Consider the following 20,030-nt stretch of genomic DNA (forward strand, 5'->3'; position numbering starts at 1 on the left):
ACAAATACTTTCCTTGCATCCCTTCACAATTTATATCTAGCTGGGTTGGAAACACTTTGGGACGTATTTTTCATTGTGGCGCAGCAGCTACAGTCACAGTTTCTATCCACGCCCCCTTTCTTCAGTATGGATAAGGCTCCATGATAGGAGGCATATCTCATGATGCACCATGGGGACTTGCAGGCACAATGACTATGTGCCCATTATTACAGACCCACCTGTTACAGCCATGCGTGAACACATTGCTCTTTAAAAATAAACAGACAAAAGAGCTCTATAATAGATAATGATGGTTATCATTGAGATCGGGACAACCTACCAGGGTATTTTAGTTAGTATGGGCTATACGAGGGGTCCCAGTAAATGAAATACAGAAATGCCCCCTCCCCACCCCAAAGAGTTGAATTATCTTTATTAAAGGCAGTAATTTAGGTACTTCAGCTAGATCACAGGGAAACAGGACACTATACTATGCTAGTAGGAACCTAGTTTTCCCAGCCATTCAATGCCATACTCTGTATGGTGCAGGGTGCAAGGAGTCTTGCCCTTTAAGCTACTTGATCAAGGCTAGGCACCATCACAATCTGGCACCCAGAGAGTACAAGGATTGCATCCTCCTAGTGCATAGGGAGGGTGCATATCTTATACCATACCTGTCAACATATCATTCTGCAGGTAGGGTACCTGCAGGGCTATGTCCCCTTTCTTTCCTCCATGTAGAGAAACATAGAAGAGAGCACACATATGACACTATCCTAAGGACACGGTATGTGTACATCCCTTTATGCTCCTGGGAGCTGCAGAAGGAGGGGTGGAATGCCCTGAGCCAGCACCCGTTCTTCATGGAGTTCTCCCTGCAGTATCATGACCTGAAAGGCCATTTTGTATGCAGTGTGTAGAATCTGGCCCTAATGGTCCCATTTGGGGATACGGTTGTGGATAATAACAGACGGGAGAAGGATTGTTCTAGCTAATCTGATTATGAGCCATCATTTGTTCCTCTTAGACTCTGTAGAGGCAGATCTAAATGCTAATCTTAAATGGGCTTTGTAAACAGAAGGCTCTTGCTGGTGAAGGTCAAGCTGTAACAATTCCCTTGGAGGACCTGTCAGTGGCTACATTGATCTTCTCACTATGTTGATTATGCTGTTATCCTAGCTTGGGTACCTCTGGGTCTTGGCTCTCTTTTTGCTCTGACAATTTGATATTGAAAGTCTGTGTTGATCTCCTTGACTCTGCTAATCGCATCAGGTACCTACAAGTGGAGGGGCAAGAAGAACTTTTTATACTGTTGCTGTCACTATTAGAATAAAGGGGAGCCTAGCGAGAGTAAATTATTATTGATGTGCTACCTGTACTTTAACAAAGAGCTCCCGCAAATATTTCCCTGACTGTGTGATAAATCTTGTGTTATAGCTGGTTGGGAATTTTCCACTGAATATTGTTTTTTATGGAAAATGCAGCTTCTGCTAAATCAAAATATTCCCTGGGAAAATTTAGTTTTGTTGAAATTTTCCATTTTGGGTTGGGTTGACCCAAACTGAAACACTTTTTAGTTTGTTGAAATGTTTTATTTCATTTTGGGTCAATTCAGTATTAATCTCTGTCTGCTTGAGTTGCCTAGGAGCCCCCTGATATTGTAGTTTGGCTGCCTTGTGCCCCCTTTTTCTGTGGAACAGAATCCCTGATTCGAGTACATATCTCATGATGCACTACAGTCTCCGCTCTGGCTGAATTGACACAGTGCATCATAGGAGTGTCATTAACACAGTATATTATGGGACATATAGTCTGCCTAGGGAGCACAATCCGTAAAGCAGAATGGCAGCATGAGGACACCCGGACTACAACTTCCATGAGGCACCATTGCATTTTGGGGGAACCCAGATTAACGCTGAACCAAGATGAAATTTAACATTTTGATTTAAGGAATGTTGGAACAAAATTATTTGAACTGGAATTTTTAGGAACTTTCCATTCTGTGAAAAATTTGCCTATTATAACTCTTCATTCTGATTTGGGACAAAAATGAATCTGGAAATACTGGAATTTTCTATGTGATGGCTCATTATGTACCCGGGGCCATGTGTGCTCTAAAGAGCAGAAGTGAGGGAATCTAATCACTTATTCTGTCATTTAAATCTAGATACCTTTTCATAACCAAGGAATGAGGGAGCAGCACTTGCAAACAAACCTATAATACCGTAAACTTCCTGAGAATATTTTTACTTTATCTCTGAAAACTAAATTGACTAAAATGGGTTTATAATGAAAACCATTTTTCTATCCTTAACTACTGAAGAGTGATTGATACTTTCAGTACTATTACTGTCTGATGTATCACAGTGTTTGCCTTGTTTAATTTGAAGTAGGGCATGGGCAGTGGGTTATCCTCGGTCAAAAGACTCATTTATATTTTCAAAATACCTGCCATTTGGCTTATTCCAAACTGGAGGGGGGAGCAACAGAAGAAGTGTAAGAAGACTCTCATACAGAGACCACATGGGCATAAATCCAAAATCAGTTCATTGTGCTCAGCAAAATTATGCCTCACTTTCTGCTATTGTAACTGAGATCAGAATCTAGCCTGGAAAAGACTATTCAATTATCAAAGCTATACCCTTCCAGTGCAGGGTGGAGGACATAGGAGATACTCATCAGATACTGTATTCAATCTGAAACAATTTATGTAAGTAACAATAACATCTGTTTGTTGTGATTTACCTGTTGTCCCTCATTTTATATTTAGATTGTAAGCCCTTCAGGGGCAGGGACAGTCTCTTTTTTTTTTTTCTTCTGTATACGTACAGTGCCTAGTACAATGGGACTCCCTCTCTGACTCCAGGCACGTTTACAATGAAATAATCTTCAAAAAAAAAAGTCAGCATAAATGTCTTGGATATTTTTCATGAATGGCTCATAAGCATTAAATATGTCAGTATAAAAATGACTTTGAGATTGCCCTTTTCTCCCTCACTAAGAAATACATCCTGGCTAATAAACACTTCAGCATCAGAATACAAATATTACCTTGTAAACAAAAGCCAGCCCTAAGAATCATCTGAATATATGTGATCACAACATTTTTTCATCATTCTTAATGGGAAGGAAAATGTGTCAGGATTGGAAGAGTTAGTAAATTGTAACTTTGAGGGAGCTGCTGTACTTAACTGATATTACAAATTTAGCTTATTTCTTTTATAAGCTGCGTTTGTCAATGAGTAGAGAAGAGGTAACCTATTTCTGACTGAAATAACTTGCATTCAGTGCAGTTGCATTCTACTGAGACTCTGAATGTGTTTTTTTAAGCTGACCAGCTACCCACATGGTGCTATAATAAATGTGACAGGACAAGCAGATTGCTCCTTCTATTTTCCATGGGGTAGCCAAGCCTAAATAAAATCCCTTTCTATTCTCCAAGAAAAGACTAGATTGACTTTATCAGTTTGACCAATACTTTCTGAAAAAGTTGGTCACTGGGAACTTCCACGCCAGGTTTCTCCTCCCACAATGTTATGTAGAGGGAACCAGACATTTTGCCCATCCCCAGAAAAGAAGGTGGACTTTGTAGTGATAATGCCATTGAGGAATTTTGAGAAACCTTTACCTGGATTTTCTCAGCTGCAGTCAAATACAATTGTAACTATTAATGGATGTAGAATGTAGTTGGAATCCATGATATGTAAATACACTGTATTAAATTGTTAAAGGGTGAAATTATGACTCCTTGCCCACTCACCTGCATGATTATGGAAGTGATAGCATTAAAATGGAATGACCACCGTTCTGCTGTGTGAGGGGGCCAGGAAGTGAAGAACCCCAAAAAGGACTGTTATGCAGCTTCCTCTGCACTGCAGAACCATGCACAGTAGCAACCCCATACACAAAGATGTGTAACAGGGCATGTAGGCAGGCTGGTTGGAGCATGGCCTGTGAGTCTTTGAACTGAGCAGATCCACTAGCCACAGATTCCGCCAAGGCAGGAGGAAGGGGTGGCAATATCACATCATGGCCACTACTACAATCTGGAAGCTTTAGCAGTAGCCAAGGAATGTCTATGTGGGTACTTTACATTCTACCTCATGCCTAGGTTAGGACTCTGTGTCTCCACCTCATGTTTTAGACCACAGAGACTTGAAGGAGGCAATGCCCATTTCACCCAATGTCGTTAACATTGTAGCCTATAGAAAAGCCAAAGTTAGCATTTCTGGTTACTTAGAGCTGGTACTACAGGGCAAGATTGAGTCCTCATGCTCTGCCTTTAACAGCATGCTTATCACAGCTTTACTTTTCTGTAAAATACCCTAATTTAAAAAAAAATTCTGTGCAAAAGAGCAAGCTTTTGTATTAAAAATAGATGGTCTTCAAGAACCCACGTATGTGAGCTTTTTAAGGCTTGTGATGCAAAGATTTCCCTAAGGATTCAACTTTCTGTGTGTTTTCAAAATAGAAGAATGTTGATTTTTATTGGAAAATGTTCTGTGAGGAAGTTTCTAATAACAGAACAAATATCAGAAGCAATTCCCTTTGATAAATGAATGGGGATGTTAAATTATCAGTTTCATCATGCAGGTAGGTAGGGAAATGATTTTACGCTCCAAGTAAAGCTGGTGCATGTATTTATATTATTACACTAAATAAATAATGATCCTGGACACACCTCCATTATCGTAATGTTTTCCGGGACATTGTTTCCTCTTTTTGAGTCTTAATTGCAGAGGGAAGAGATGGCTTGGACAGCGATGCTGTCATTAAAAAATAAGTGTGGGGACCTGTAGAGCAGTGTTTCAATGTAACCAATTAGAAATGTGACCTTGGGAAACACCATTAGCGGTTTAACTAAACGCCAGTTCTGTTCAGCTTGACCTCAAAATGGATACATGTGGTATTTTGAGATGGCAGTTACAAATGGACAACACTGATAAACCTTTCCCAGGCAGCAGCTCTTTCATTTGTTTGATATCGTGGCTATGTTTTTGCTTCTTTAAAAGAAAAAGAGCATGAGGTTTAAAATAGAGTAACTTGGAGTCTTTAAATCATGATTTGAGGATTTCAGTAACCCAGCCAGAGGTTATGTGTCTGTTAGAGAATTGGGTGGGCGAGGTTCTGTGGCCTGCAATGTGCAGACTAGATGGTCTCTTCTGGTATTAATGTCTAGACTCTATGAGGCATTAATGTTGTTCCGAATGCCGCTTTGTGCTCTGTTTCACCAGCTCTGTTGGTTTCCTGGGCTTGGAGCTATAAAGGAATTTTCCTTCCTCTGAAAGAATTTCCCACTGGGCTGGCAGGAAATTTGGTCTCTCTTTAGGCATTCTGTCCATCATAATCCAGATGGGCATTTCAGGTCTGTGATTAAGATACTTAGCAGACAAGCTGCTCATGAGCTGTGAAGCCCTTCTTAAAACTCTGTTGGCACACCATTCACTTCATCTTTATTAATGGCGTTGGCAATTTAAGTTGCTTTCTGTTGTCCTGTTACAGATAACTTTAGCCTGCATGCCTTCTTTCTTGTGCAGCCTCAAGAACAATTTCAGGCACAATTTGACTTGGCAGATGGATTACTAGCAAAATCTGTTCTTTAATGATAGGGAAGGCAGAAATGAATTTTCTGATTCTGAATAAGAGTGCAGTAGTTGGAAAATATAGGCCCTAAATACTAAAGTGCTGGATGAGACGTTAAATAACACCTTTTAAATTATTCATCACAAGAATACACTTTGATCTGCTTCAATCAGATTCAGTGTAGGCCACTTGCTGGGGAGCAGTCAGTGGCAGCTCTGCCTTCAGGGTAGCTGTGGACTGGGGCATTGCCCTGCTCAGAAAAGCAACAATAATTAAAAGACCTTTAAAAAGGTTTAAAAGTTAGAGTCTACATTTTCAAAGTGATGAGTGATTTTAGGGGCCTCAGTCTTTGGGTGTCCTGTCTGACACCTGTAAGGGGCCCAATTTTTCAGAACAATGTTTTGAAAATCAGGTGTCAGGTTGGGAACCCAAAATCGTTAGTCACTTTTGAAAATGCTAGGCTAAATAAAGATACCAATAATATGGCTTGTAAATGTCCAGTAACAGCTTCTAGAATTGTGGTGCAGTGGCTCTAACACACATGGTTGCACACATCAGTTGGAGTCCCTATACATTGCAGTTGCAGAGAGCAACACAGACAAAGCACTAGAAAGTTTCTCTTCAGTTAAGGCAGGCACAGCTAGAGACCTGCGTGGAACATTGAGAAGTGTCCAGGATTGACCTAAATCTGTTGTGCTCCAGGAGGAGCAGTGGGGCTGATCACAACAGGCCTGAAGGAGTCACACACCTTCAGACAGAATATTTTATATCCAGGATGGGCAATTTGTCTCTGGCAAATTAGTAACTGGAAGTAGAGAACAATGAACTGTGCAGGGAGACACTCCCACACACACACAGTCTGGGGAAGCTGGGATGAGGGTAGTGCCTTCTGTCACCTATGCCATATGGCGTTCAGGGGAGAAACAAGCCAGAGACTCCAGCTGGTAGGATCAGAAGCAACCAAAGCAGGAAACTTTGGACATTCAGAGACCTGTCAACATTTTTGGAGCAGTCTTTCTGTGCCCTGTGCTGATTGACTATTTATAGGGGCGGCTCCAGGCCCCAGCATGCCAAGCGCGTGCTTGGGGCAGCAAGCCGCAGGGAACGCTCTGCCGGCGCCACGAGGGCGGCTGGCAGGCTGCCCTCGGAGGCTTGCCTGTGGAGAGTCCGCTGATCTCGTGGCTTCAGTGGACCTCCGCCAAATCCGCAGGACCAGCCGACCCTCCGCAGGCAAATTGCTGGATGCAGCCTGCCTGCCGTGCTTGGGGCAGCAAAATCCCTAGAGTCGCCCCTGACTATTTATTCCAACCCTCCCCCTCTGCCACCTTCACAGTCTGTGCACCTCAGCTTCACTTAATATCTGCTCCTCTTACCCTTTTCTCCCCTGTCCTGCCCACCCCATTTCCCTTCAGTGTTCCTTCTCCCTTCACTTTTCTTTCCATTTAACTTATCCCCTCTTAGCTTAACCCCTCACCAAATATCTATCTATCTATCTATCTATCAACTGACATGCATTTGCTGCCATGAGTTCAGTCTCTGTGTTTTATCTCTTTCTCCATCCTGTGTCTGTCTTGTCTACTTAGGCTTTGTCTACACAGGAACTTTGTCGGCAAAACTTTTGTCGTTCAGGGGTGTTAAAAAAAAATGCACACGCACACCTCAAATGACAAAAGTTTTACTGACAAAAAGCGCTCTCCTGCGAACAAAGCTGCTGCTGCTCGTGGGCGGTGGAAGATTTTTGTCGGCAGGGGAGCTTAGACAAAACCTTAGAGTGTAAAGCCTTTGAAACAGGGACTGTCTTTTAATCTGTTTGTAGATTGCCCCATTTTTGCTTGATCCTTAGGCACTATGGTAGTAAACATGATTAATGATAATGAAAATAACAACTTACACACAAAAAGAACAGAAGTACTTGTGGCACCTTAGAGACTAACAAATTTATTTCAGCATGAACTTTCTTGAGCTGCAGTGAAAGCTCATGCTGAAATAAATTTGTTAGTCTCTAAGGTGCCCCAAGTACTCCTGTTCTTTTTGCAGATACAGACTAACACGGCTGCTACTTTGAAACTTACACACAGAGGGTATGAAAGTGGGGGCCTTTCTCGTGCTGTTCTTGCAAGACAGGGGTTTCCATGCTGAGTGCTGATCTGTTCCATTGAGCCTGTAGCCGGTGATATCAGAATACGGCATAAAGAGGAAGAGAAATTAAAGTTAAGAGAACAAAGACGACCCACAGAGTTTTGTTTTAAGAATACTTGCTGCTAAAGTTTGTATGATAGTGAAATGTGTTATGAATTCTATTGTAAAATGTGCGTCATTTTGAAGTGTTGTGTAGAGTTTTAGATTTGTAACTACCTTAAATCACAGAAGCATGTGCTGCTAAACCCCACACAGCACCACAGCACTTTGACACTGTGTTCCTTTATTTCAAATAATTCTAGGAAGAAAATTAATTATGAATTGAATAATAGATTATTTGAAACTACTGTGTTGCATTCTTAAGTGCACCAGAATGCTGCATTTTTCATGTTACACTTTAAAGAATTCCCAGGTAACATGCCCCCATTGGGTTTACTACTGGTGTTTGGGTTACCATGCCCCAGTTAGACTCATCTTTGATGACAATGAAGTTTAAAGTCCTATGCCTAGTTTCAGTTCCCTTTATGCATCTGTTCCAAGCAGCTGTGACAAATGTGGATATGGGGGGTGGGGGCGGAACTCTCAGAATCCAGATCTCAGAGTGTTCATGCCACCCTCATGGTACCATCAAAAGTCATTGAGAAATGAATCATGATGATAGGATACTAGGGTATAATGCTACCCATTTTATACATTAGTTCCAGAGACAGCATTTCAGGACCCGTTAGTCTCTAATCTGTATGAGTCTGGGAAGATGTTTTTTTTTGGTTTTAAATATAATTGGTTTTCCACATTTTATCTGTAGCATATATTCGCTTTAGCATGGATGTCATCTAAATCATAGGCTATCAGTAATTGTCCTTTTAGATTGGTCCATGGGTTTTATTTTACATTAAACTCCTTACTGCAAGTCTAGAAATTATTGAGTGAAAATATTTTAAGTCAATTTCCTGTAAAGTCTATGTCTATGTAAACTGATTTTATATCTATTTCAGGTTTATCAACAAGTGTAAATCTGCATAACAGCATTGATTTAACAAGAATTATGTCATTTTTATACCAGCTAAGATCTGGTTCTTGGTATCAAGAGTTGTGTATCTTTCAATTTAGGACCAACTTGCTCAAGCAAAACTCGTATCTGTCTTCATTTGGAATTTTACCTGAACAAGAATTATGGGATTTGGCCCATACAGAATAGGCATTTCTCAGAATATTCACTCTCTTTTAATTTATTGTAGATACTAAATAATATTTTCAGTTATAGGGTTTGAATCCAACGTCTTTGACATTGAGTTTCACCTTACTGTTGGTCCATATGAGGAGAGACTTTTCAGCTTGGAGAAAAAAATAAGGAAGTGTTATTTACCCCTTCTCATAACACAAGAAACAAATGAAATTAATAGGCAGTAGATTTAAAACAAACAAAAGGAAGTATTTCTTCAGACAACACAGTCAACCTCTGGAACTCTTTTCCAGAGGATGTTGTGAAGACCAAGACTAACGGTTCAAAAACTAACTTGATACATTCATAGTGGATAGGTCCATCAGTGGGTATTAGCCAGGATGGGCAGGGATGGTGTCCCTAGCCTCTGTTTGCCAGAAACTGGGAATGGGCCATAGGGGATGGATCACTTGATGATTACCTGTTCTGTTCATTCCCTCTGAAGCACTTGGCATTGGCTGCAGTCAATAGACAGGATACTGGGCTAGATAGACCTTTGGTCTGATCCACTAGGGCTGTTCGTATGTTCTACTAATTCTAATGGAACTACTCATGGAGTAAGATTCTATTTAATATGCATGAGTATTAGAATCTGGCCCATAGTATCCTTCATTTTGTGCCATGCTCTAAAATTGAAAAAACAAACAAACCCATAATGCTGTGTATTTTGATATGTCTTCCTTCTGACCAGATTGTTTGCACATACTGTGAACATGTTAGAACTGTTTTTAAGTGATGCTCATGTAAATAGGACTGGTTCATCGTTTATAATGTAATCTTTTTGGAATAACCATTTGCCTTATTTGTATCTTAAAACCTCCCCTACTCTAGTGACCCAATCCTGCAAATGTTTAAGCACATGAATATTTACTCCCACAAATAGTTACATGGAAGTTAATGGGACTACTCAATTGACTAAAGTTACTCATAGGCATAAATGTTTCCAGGATTGGGCCCTTCCAGTGTAATCCTCAAAACATAATTTATTTGCTGATTTTGAGCTAGAGAGGTCCCAATGGTAATGGAAAGTTTCTCAGGGAGACTCCAGAAGTTGACTCTGATATCATCCCCATGAGGTGAGCGGTTTCTGGACACATCCATGCGGGTCAGGGAGTATTGGGGAAGGCGGGGGTGAAGTTGTAACACTCCGGCAATACAGGGGAATTCAGCAGTATTCTTGTGGTACCTGCTATCACTGGTGCTGACTTCTTTCTCTTTGCTGGCGGGTACTCCTCTCCACCCCCTCCCCCCAACGCTAGCAGCAGGCAAGGCTTTGGGGGGAAGATGCCAAATGGGGCTAGGGCATGGGAGGGGCCTCAGGGGAGGGGCAGAGCCTCGTGGAGAAGAGGTTGAGTGGGGGCAGGGCCTTGAGGCAGAGCACGGGTGGACTGGGGAGTGAAGGCGTGGTCCAGGCACCAGGGCCCACAAAAGATTAATCCGGACCTGCAGGTGCCGAGCACCCCCTACATTTTTTTTTGATGGGTACTTGAGCCCCAAAGCACCCACAGAGTCAGATGCCTACGTCTGCCATGGTCATATGTTTGGAGAGTCAGTGCCACCTTTGACTTAGCATCATGGCTCTTTAATAAGATGTGCTGCCATTGGGTCCTGGAATGCTATGTACTTACTATCAAGCCTAGGTAGAGGGCACAGAATTTGTAGACATGAAGTACGACAAGGACAACATTAATTGCCTTGGGGGTTTTCTGAGGTCACTCCATGGGGCTGTCTGGAGATGATGCCACCTAGAGCTCCACCACCAATTCTCTGTCCCCTAGCCAAAATACCCCCACAAGCTGAACAGTATTCATAAAGGACAACTGCGTGTTAACGTGAAAGAGTGATGCTGCACTGGCTTCTCTTCCCCAGTCTCTGACTGTCTGGGATCCACTGTTTTGGGATTTCCACAGGTTTCATTCTCCTGTTGTCAGGCTGCAGAGGCAATGATATGGCCCTTTGCCTTCACTAACCAACTACTCTGTACTTAATGGGAAAAACAACACTGAAATAAACATATTTTTCAAGGTGAATTGTAAAGAAACCCGTGACACACTGTTGCTTTTCTTTCCTGTTTTAAACATTAGAATGAAGAAGGAATCTCGCAGGAAGGAATGATGGATAATACAGATATGCCGGTGGACCCAGATAATGAGGCATATGAAATGCCTCCTGAGGTAAATCTTCATTTGCTATGCTCTCTGAATGTATGTGGCTAATGGACATCTGAGCATTTAGCACGGGGACTTTATGCCAAAGTGATCCAGGTGCAGAAATGTAATGATGATGATACTTACATGGATGCACAGAGGGGTGCTTCCCCTCTGTGGGTGGCTGAGAGGTTGCAAAGAGGAGGCAGATTCATGACTCCAACCTTCTTCACCCCATGCTGTGGAGCTGGCCAGCCATGCAGAGGTATATGAAGCTGCAGTATAGTAGCAGACATGCAGCCTCTGTGACCAGGATCTCAAGGACTCGGAATGCATCCCTAAGGCAGCACATCTACCTGGGGCTGCACACCACCCATTGATTTGAGCCAAAGTGGCACAATCAAGCCCAACAGAGGAGATTCACGTCAGATTCACACTTGGCTGTAGGACTCTGTGCATAAGTGCTCTGTTATGTAATTAATAAGTGAATCTGTACTATTTCTGTGTGATAGAGCCTTCATCAGGAAACTTTAATTCCTGGGAAATAATAATGCTTTAGGGCCAAATGTTGTCCTTGGAAGCATGCTAACAGCTCCTAATGAAATTAACGGGAATTGCTCATTCATTGTAAGGCAAAGGGTGGCTTTTAGTACTGTAGCGGTGGGGTACCTGAAAAAAAGAGGGGAGGCCCCTCAGTCTAACCAAACCCTTTTAATGCAGCCAGAACTCCTCCTTTCCTCCCTAATAGTACCTCCCTAACCCAGTGCCTATGTTGCACCACCTCTTGCCTTTCTGATTTCCCTCACCCAGCTTCTCTCAAAACACAGTATTACATTATTAAATATTTTCCTTGCAGTAATGATATTTGAGAGAACAATTATACTTACACATGCATGCACGCACACACACAAACACACATTCCAGACTAATCCACAGTAAAGTCCCTTTTTCTTGTATTTGGTAAGAGATGGGAGGAAATTAGACCTTTGTCAATGTATGAGTTCAAGAAAAAAAATGTATGTTCACAGTATCTCCTTTCAACAGTTTCCTAATTTTGTGGATAACATTTTATAAGACACAGCAAATCACTTTTACTCCCTTTGGCTCATGCAATCAAGAAAGTAAAATCATTTGTCTCGTAGTTTCCTTCCACTAATGCTAAATTACTTTGGTCCTACTATATATAGTATTGCTACAATGCACAGGGTACCACCATGAGTAATCAGAATGGTTGTTTCACAGAATTGCCATGCATGGGTTTGATCATGAAAGGCCAGGAGCATCTAGGGCCTGATCAGGCAAAGTACTTAGATATATAATTAACTTTTAAGCACCTGAGTAACTGGAATCAATGGGGCTACACATATGCTTAAATGATTTACTGAGTCAGTGAGAGTGCCTGCAACTCCCAATGGATTGCACAGGGCAACAGGAATATCAGGTACCCAGGACCTCGAAAGGTCATGCCCAATTATTATAATTGAACATATCTTGGTAAAGGAATAATAATTTAAGTCCACAAATATAGTAATTGCCACTAAGACCCTGATCCAATTCCCACTGAAGTCAGTGGAAAGTCTCCCATTTAGCTCAGTACGAATTGGATCAGGTCCCCCATGAATACAAAAGATCTGGCTGAAAATAGTTAGTTCACTATTGAGCATGAAAATAACTTGAAGTGTACAGCCTGCTTATCTGCCATGACATTTCAGACATGTAGATTTTCACAGTAAACTCTTCTAAAGCAGCAGGAGGACAACGCTTCAGTCTCTCTGGTCACTCAATAACAGGCCTAAAAGTGGCAATTCTTCAACAAAAAGCTTCAAAACCAGACTCCAACATGAAGCTGCAGAACTGGAATTAATTTGCAAACTGGACACCATCAGATTAGGCCTGAATAAAGACTAAGAGTGGTTGGGTCATTACAAAACCTAAACTTAATTTCCCTAATACTAATTTCTCCCTACTGTCTGTAATGGGCCACTCTCTTACCACTTCAAAAGTAATTTTTCTTCCCTTGGTATCCTGCGTTAATTGATTTATCTCATTAGACTGACTTTACATGAAAGGATGGGGGTTACTTTACCAAGTGTATTTATACCTGCTCCTGTATTTTTCACTTCATGGATCTGATGAAGTGGGTTCTAGCCCACTAAAGCTTATGCCCAGATAAATTTGCTAGTCTCTAAGGTGCCACAAGGACTCCTCGTTGTTTCTTCTAAAGCAGTTTTCTGTCCTAGGTACTGATCCTTCCAATACAAACTCATGTACTTAATTTTTAAGCATACAAATTATCCCATTGATTTCAGTGAGATTATTAATGAATTTAAAGTAAAGTGCATGCCTAAATGCTTTCCTAGATTAAGACTGATGATATGTTGCCACTGAAATGAGCAGCAATGAAGCTTTTCCTTCAACACATTACAGAAATATATAAAGGTGGCTTCAGTGCATGTTATATACAGAAATGTGATTTTCTCTTTGCTTATTAGTTCTCTTGGGAATTCTGTAGATATCAAAAGCTGTAAGTAATCTTAACCATTGATATGGAAGGTGAACGGCAAGTTAACCTCAGGGGAAGTCTAATTAATCTGTAAACACCTTTTTCTTGTCATTTAAGTACTGGGTATTTGGAAAACAAGCTAAAGTAATGCCAACCAAATAAAGATAAATAGCCAGATTGTGTTCTAAATAAAATCAGTGGCCTTTTTTCCATTGACCCCAGCGGGAGTAGAATTTTTCTAAGTGTTACCAATTTTGATTTTTGCTCTCCTCAATAGGAAGAGTATCAAGATTATGAACCTGAAGCATGAAAATCTCTTCCCTCTTTCTATCTTCTGAAATCTGCTAACAAAGACGTCCTGTCCTGTACAAGTGCTGAGTTCCAATGTGCCCAGTTGTAAACTTTTTTTTTTATAGTTTCTACAGTGTATTTTGAAGTCTTCCATCAGCAATGATTGGAGTGTCTGGGTCTGCGCCCTGCTTTCATTCCAGTGATTCCCTCCCACTGAAATGAACAACTGGGTGGCAGGGCCATTGTCGTGCTGTGGATATTGTGGCTTCAGGTTTTAAAAGTATAAAAAAAAAATTAAACCACCTAAGTGTCTATTGCTTATTTCTAAAGCTGTACATGTTTTATTGCTAGATTGTCAGTAATTTGGTATTGTTTCTGATACAAGGATTTTGTTTGTTTGTTTCTTATTATTACTGTTTCGAGATTAATTTATTGTGAGAACTGTTTATATATACATATATAAAGTAACTGAGCATGAACTATGCACCTATAAATATTAACTTAACATTTTTATTGTTTTGTGATGTGTTTTATTAATATATGTCTGTAAATAATTGTGTTCAACTGAAGCAAATAAAATGTAATTCACTAAAAAATAAACTTTCATATTAGTGGTGATTTACAGCACATTCTTTCCTTTCTAAGAGTCTATGTTAAATAATTCAGGATAAGTATCTCATTGTGAAGGAGTTGCTGCAAACAAAATTATATTAGAAACAATATAAAAGATGGGAGGCTGGATTATACGCCAGCTGAAGATATGGCCCTCTATGCTTGTGGGTGTGGTTTATTAAATAAAAGTTTACAAAATAGATGTTTTGATAGTGACAATAAAGAATCAAGAAACTTAAGTGGCCATCAACAATTTAATGCAGCAGTTTATCAGGAAATTGTAAGAACCTATAAAGAATCATTGTCTAGAGGTGATTAAAATACCAAGATATGGAGAAACCAGCTGAGAGATGGATTGGTTGCACCATATTTGTGTCAGGTAAAATTTGACTATAATTTGTTTTCCCAAAAATAGACCCAATTGTATGGTTATTGTTTTGCAGCACTGAATGTTAGTTCTTTATTAAAGCTAAGTATCTCTATATTCACTGTGCTGACTGGGTACACTTCTCTGTAGTGAGATTATATAAATATAAAGAGACACTTTACTTCTCTTTCCCCTCTTATTCAGGCTACTCTTTTCTCTTGGATTCAAGTTTTACCTCTAACCTGCGTGACAGCACTTTTTAATCTAATTTTTTATGTTGCGTATTGTCACAAGTAGGATTTTTACCTTTCCTCATACCCTCTCATTTCAATAAAACCTTGTTGGTATATAATGCTTTGCATGTGTAGATCTTAATGCAGGTAAATATCATTATCCCCATTTTGCAGATGAGGAGACGGAGTCACAATGAGGTGATGTGACTTGCCCAAGGTCACAGAGTAGGTCAGTAGCAAAATTAAAAATAGAACCCAAGTCTCCTGAGTCTTGACTCAGTGTCTTATCTTCCAGACAACACTGATCATTTTTCTGATATTGGCATTCCCAGAATTGAAGGTAAAATTCCTGGCATGGTCTCACTAGAATTGTGTACTTGATGTGATGTCTCTGCAGTCAAAAAACAAATCACATTGGTATTTTGCTTTCATTTTGTATTGCAACCTCACATTTGATTTCCTGTCTGCTGTCACTCCTAAATCTCTTTTAGCAGCGCTGCATTTCAAAATAAACGATTGAAATGAGAGAGAATTGGAATAGAGGACTTTTTTTAAATGACATTTAAAATTTTCTCCATTGTTTCAGCTCATGACTTTTCATTCACAATAATGTTCCCTACTGAAACTCCAGAATTTAAAAATCAGAAAAAGTAATAACATAGCTCCTGGTCTACAGCTCACTAATATCAATTTGTGGGATGGGGTTTACTCCATTGTCTTCACTGAGCTTTGGCTGAGGACCTAAATCATACTGAAAGTGTTTTATAAAATCTCTTACTTATCAACTGGATCAGGGATTCCCAGACATCTTCATATTATAAACCGCATCACAACAGAGAATCTTAGACTAGACACCTTTGTTCCCATTGAAAGTCCTTTTTCCTTCCCTTTAGCTGTTGCACAACATTGCTAGGGCAACTATAGCAATTGCATCAATGTAAAATTGATGTCAGAAGAACGTTTAATGTAAGTTTTATAATTATGATGTGGTTTGGCAGACAGAAGCAAATGAGAAGATCCAGCACCATGGAGCCAAGCCAACAACAAACACTCCATGGGCCACCAGTGGGCAACAATTTGAGAACTGTTGCACTAGGGTTGAGATTGACAAAGCTACCTAGGAGAATCAGATGCCTAATTCCATAGAAAGCTTTGAAAATCTCATACATTTCTGAGTGTCTTGTCTTCCCTGCATGTCAGATGGGGGTATCCTGAATTTTTCTGAGTCAGGAAATCAAAGTGAATTATTTAGGGAAGATATGCCCTGCTCCTGGGAGTGAACCCAACTCCTCAAACAAGCCCTGGGACAGGCTCATGAAAAATATGAACTATATAATTTCACCCCTGTGATGAGCCAGACCTCTGTGCCTCTAAGAATTAATTCTTTTCTTTCTAGTGTAACATCAGTAAATCATTCATAGAATAATAACATTTTTCATATACTATAGGTGATATCTTTAGTTCACGTACCTCTTGGAAAACATGCCCTCAAATGGCCTAAAAGGCCCGTAAGTTCACTGTTGCTATGGCAACACAGTGTGATCCAGTCATATAGTACTGTGCTGTATTTTAATTAGCTTCCTCTAGGGCTGCCTTACCGTCTTTTCCAGGTACGCTAAATGCCAATTTGTCTTATTTCCTGCAGTGCAATGAAAACAAATGTGTGGACTGCAAATGTCAGAACTGAATTAGACACTGGTAAAGCAAGATCTAAACAAATATTACAGTAACATGATCTTAAAAACAGTCTGCCGTGCGTGTGTGTGTGTGTGTGTGTGTGTGTGTGTGTATATTTAAAAGCAGTAGTGCAATTGTGATACTGTTTGCTTAAGCAATATCTGCTGGTGAATAGTGTACAGTTTAAAGTGAGTAGACAGTAAAAGCTCTCTCTTTTCCTTGACTTAGGAGTCTGGTTTCCAGGTTATCAAGGGAATTGAAAGCAATACTCTATCCTCTGATTAAATGATCAGTAACAAATCTCTCCGTATTCCATTCTTCCAGGGAAAACAGTGTGATGCTTTTTTCCTATTTTGACAGCCTTAATTGCTGTTTTAATTACTCCAAATTAGACTCATTAATTGTTTTTATTACTGTAAATCATGGTGTCATTAAGATTTGCTGTACATGCTTTTGATGCAATGGTTTTGAGAAAACTGTATTTGCCAAAGGAAAAAATGCAAGAAATGGCCACCACAAATAACGAACTGAGACGTCAGCCGTAACTTTCCCTCTAGACATTAATATGAGGTTAGGGTAAGTTGCAATGTAGTGTATCTGGAAAAATAACTTGCATATGATTAACACTCCTCAGGATGTACTTGTTTTACTCACTGGGACATGCATGTGCTTTCCTAGTGTTCTTTGGTCCTTGACTCACCTCCACATTGCATTGTCTTGAGTGTTAATGTAAGTAATAGTTCTGACTCTTTCACTCTGGCAAGCCTGATAGCAAACCCAGATGTTTCCTGACTAGCAGGGAAACTCTTTGGGTTACATTCATCCCTGGCTTAACAGCAGCGATGAATGGATATCAAAGAGTAATTCTTGAATACAGAGCATCAAAAGTGGAGGCTACTGCTTCCAAAGGCTTTGGTAGACATGCTAAGCACTATTTGTTCAGTTGGTGGAGCCCTTCTTCATACTGTCCACAACTGCACTTCTTAGTCTTGCCTAGAGGTATCCATAAAATATTTATACATCATACAAAGTTATCTGGCTACTTTTGGGACCTGACCTGATCCAAAGCCCAGTTACAGTCAAAACCTGTGGACTTCAATGGCCTTTGAAACATGCCTCCATCTTAGTGACTTCTATAGCACCCATAACATGATATCTAAGCTCTTCCCAGGCAAAGCAAATCAACATGGTGAGGTCCCAGTGGATTTCTAAGAGTTTCCTGGTCTTCTTTCCATACTGGGAAGGGAGGAACTGTTGGAGGGATGAGGGGATTAAGATACCGTTCGTTTAGGTGGTATCTTCATCAATAGTGGAATGTGTTGGCAGGGCTGAGACTGAAGCCTATGACTTTAGAGAATGTTAAGTGAAAATGTGTGGGATGTGTCATCTCTCCAGCCCCTCTTATATTGACCAGTTGGCCCACTGCTGAGGGGATATTCCAGGGACCTGATTCAAAGCTCACAGAAGTCAATGGGAGTTTCCACTGAATTCAGCAGGCTTTGGATCAGACCCAAATACTTCCTCTTTAAAATGCAGGGGGAAGGTGTGGATGGTAGAAGTTCAGTACATCAGGCTCCTTAAAGAGAGCCAGCCCTGATGGTGGGGCCAGCTCTTCAGGTGGTCTACATTGGCACAACATCATGGACTTCAGTAGACCTGCAGCAATCTACACCAGCTAAGGATCAGCGTTTGCTATCATCCGTTATTGATTGAGTTTAACATGACAAAACCATTGCCTCTTCCATCAGCATGGAACTTGCTGCTGCTAGAACATGGGACGATCAATCCTTTCGGCACTGTAAATGTAATTCCCAGATGTACCAACAACTCAGATGCAGAGCTGGAAAGCACAGCAAGGAACTTTTTGCCCCATACTGCTTTATGTGCCTGAAGAGAACGGCTTCATTCTCAGGGAAGGCAACCCTGAGTTGCTGCTTAAGAAAATGGATGTCACAGGGTGATTCAATAATCCAGTCCTTTTCTTTTTCTTCCACTCTAAAAGAAAATCTAAAATATAATGTGAGATGAAGGATCATCTTGTGGTTAAAGCACTGAACTGGGATTCAGGAGATCTGGGTTTGATTGCTGGCTCTGCCAGACTCCCGTGTGATCTTGGACAAGTCCTCTGGCCCTCAGTTTCCATCTATAATATATGGAGATAATCCTTTGTGTATCTTGTCTAATTAGAGTCTAAGTTCTCCAGGGCAAGGACTATCTCACTCCTTGTCTGTTTGTCAAATGGCTAGCGCGATGGAGCTCTCATCTCAAGTTCAGCTTTATATGCTACTGTAATACAAATAAAAATAAATATATGTCCAAGATGTGAGTCGCATATTAACAGATCGAATGATGCTCTCATTTATACTGCTGTGAATCAGGCCTAAGTACATTATTTTCAACAGTCATTCCTGAATTACCAGTGCAATAGAGAAGATTTAGCATTAAATAGCTCCATGTTTGTTTCTTCGCATAGTGTTTGTCATATTCTTAATCTGTATTTGATGGTTCACTTTTTTTAAATTTAGTTACTTCAATATAAAAAAGGGGTGCAACCAGCACACACTCATAATGAGCATTTTTAAACTGCTTAAAACCAGCCATAAGCCTTTTTGCAACAAGCCTGACATTCATTGTATAATTCTAAAAAGCTTCTTTGATCTAAAAACATCTAGCAGATGGAGAAGCAGTAGGTGGAATCACATACAAGATCGCCAGAAGGTAATTAATGAGATAGGTATCAGCAGACCCCAGTTTTCTGTCATGTTGAAGGAGGTTCTTTAGAAATGTATTCTTCAGTGGAAACACAAAGGCTGACTTTGTCCTTTCCTTTAATGTTTGAACCTATCTATATGCCAGACTCTAGAAACAGCCAGTACCTGTGCAGTATATTTCTCTGGAAAGAGGGCAAGGGAGTAAGAATGATATCTGGTTTGTTTGGTCTGTCTTATCCATAAGAGATTTATTTGCAAAAGAGCATGGCATCTACTCACTTCCATTATTTGCCTAAGATCTTTGCTAAAGAGAATGTTGTTGATCGGCAGGACTGACCTCATTAATAATGTTGGACTATTCTGACACTTCTGCCTGCCCTCAGTTTTTCTACTTTCTACTAGTTTCCTTCCTTCCTTCCCTTCCATTCTTTCCCTTGCCCCATTGCCCAATTTCAGTTTCACTGGAATGCATTGTTCAAGGTGAAGTGTTCTAGAATATTGTGAGGTGGCTGTAGCAGGGTCGAGAGAGTCCATGAGGAAATGGGCAAGGAGACAATTGTCTCTCT

The 20,030-nt window shown here is 40.4% G+C and overlaps 1 protein-coding gene across 1 annotated transcript in view; it reads left to right on the forward strand.

Annotated features, from left to right (window-relative positions):
* Nucleotides 1-14,449, forward strand: part of SNCA (synuclein alpha) — a 96,204-nt gene extending 81,755 nt beyond the window's left edge. The window contains exons 5-6 of the mRNA XM_030565448.1: nucleotides 11,008-11,097; nucleotides 13,851-14,449. Of these exons, the coding sequence (XP_030421308.1) occupies nucleotides 11,008-11,097; nucleotides 13,851-13,883 (123 nt within the window). The 3' untranslated portion in view covers nucleotides 13,884-14,449. The remainder of the gene's footprint in view (nucleotides 1-11,007; nucleotides 11,098-13,850) is intronic.
* The last annotated feature ends 5,581 nt before the right edge of the window (nucleotides 14,450-20,030 follow it).

Source organism: Gopherus evgoodei, chromosome 5, assembly GCF_007399415.2.
Source record: "Gopherus evgoodei ecotype Sinaloan lineage chromosome 5, rGopEvg1_v1.p, whole genome shotgun sequence".
NCBI lineage: Eukaryota > Metazoa > Chordata > Testudines > Testudinidae > Gopherus > Gopherus evgoodei.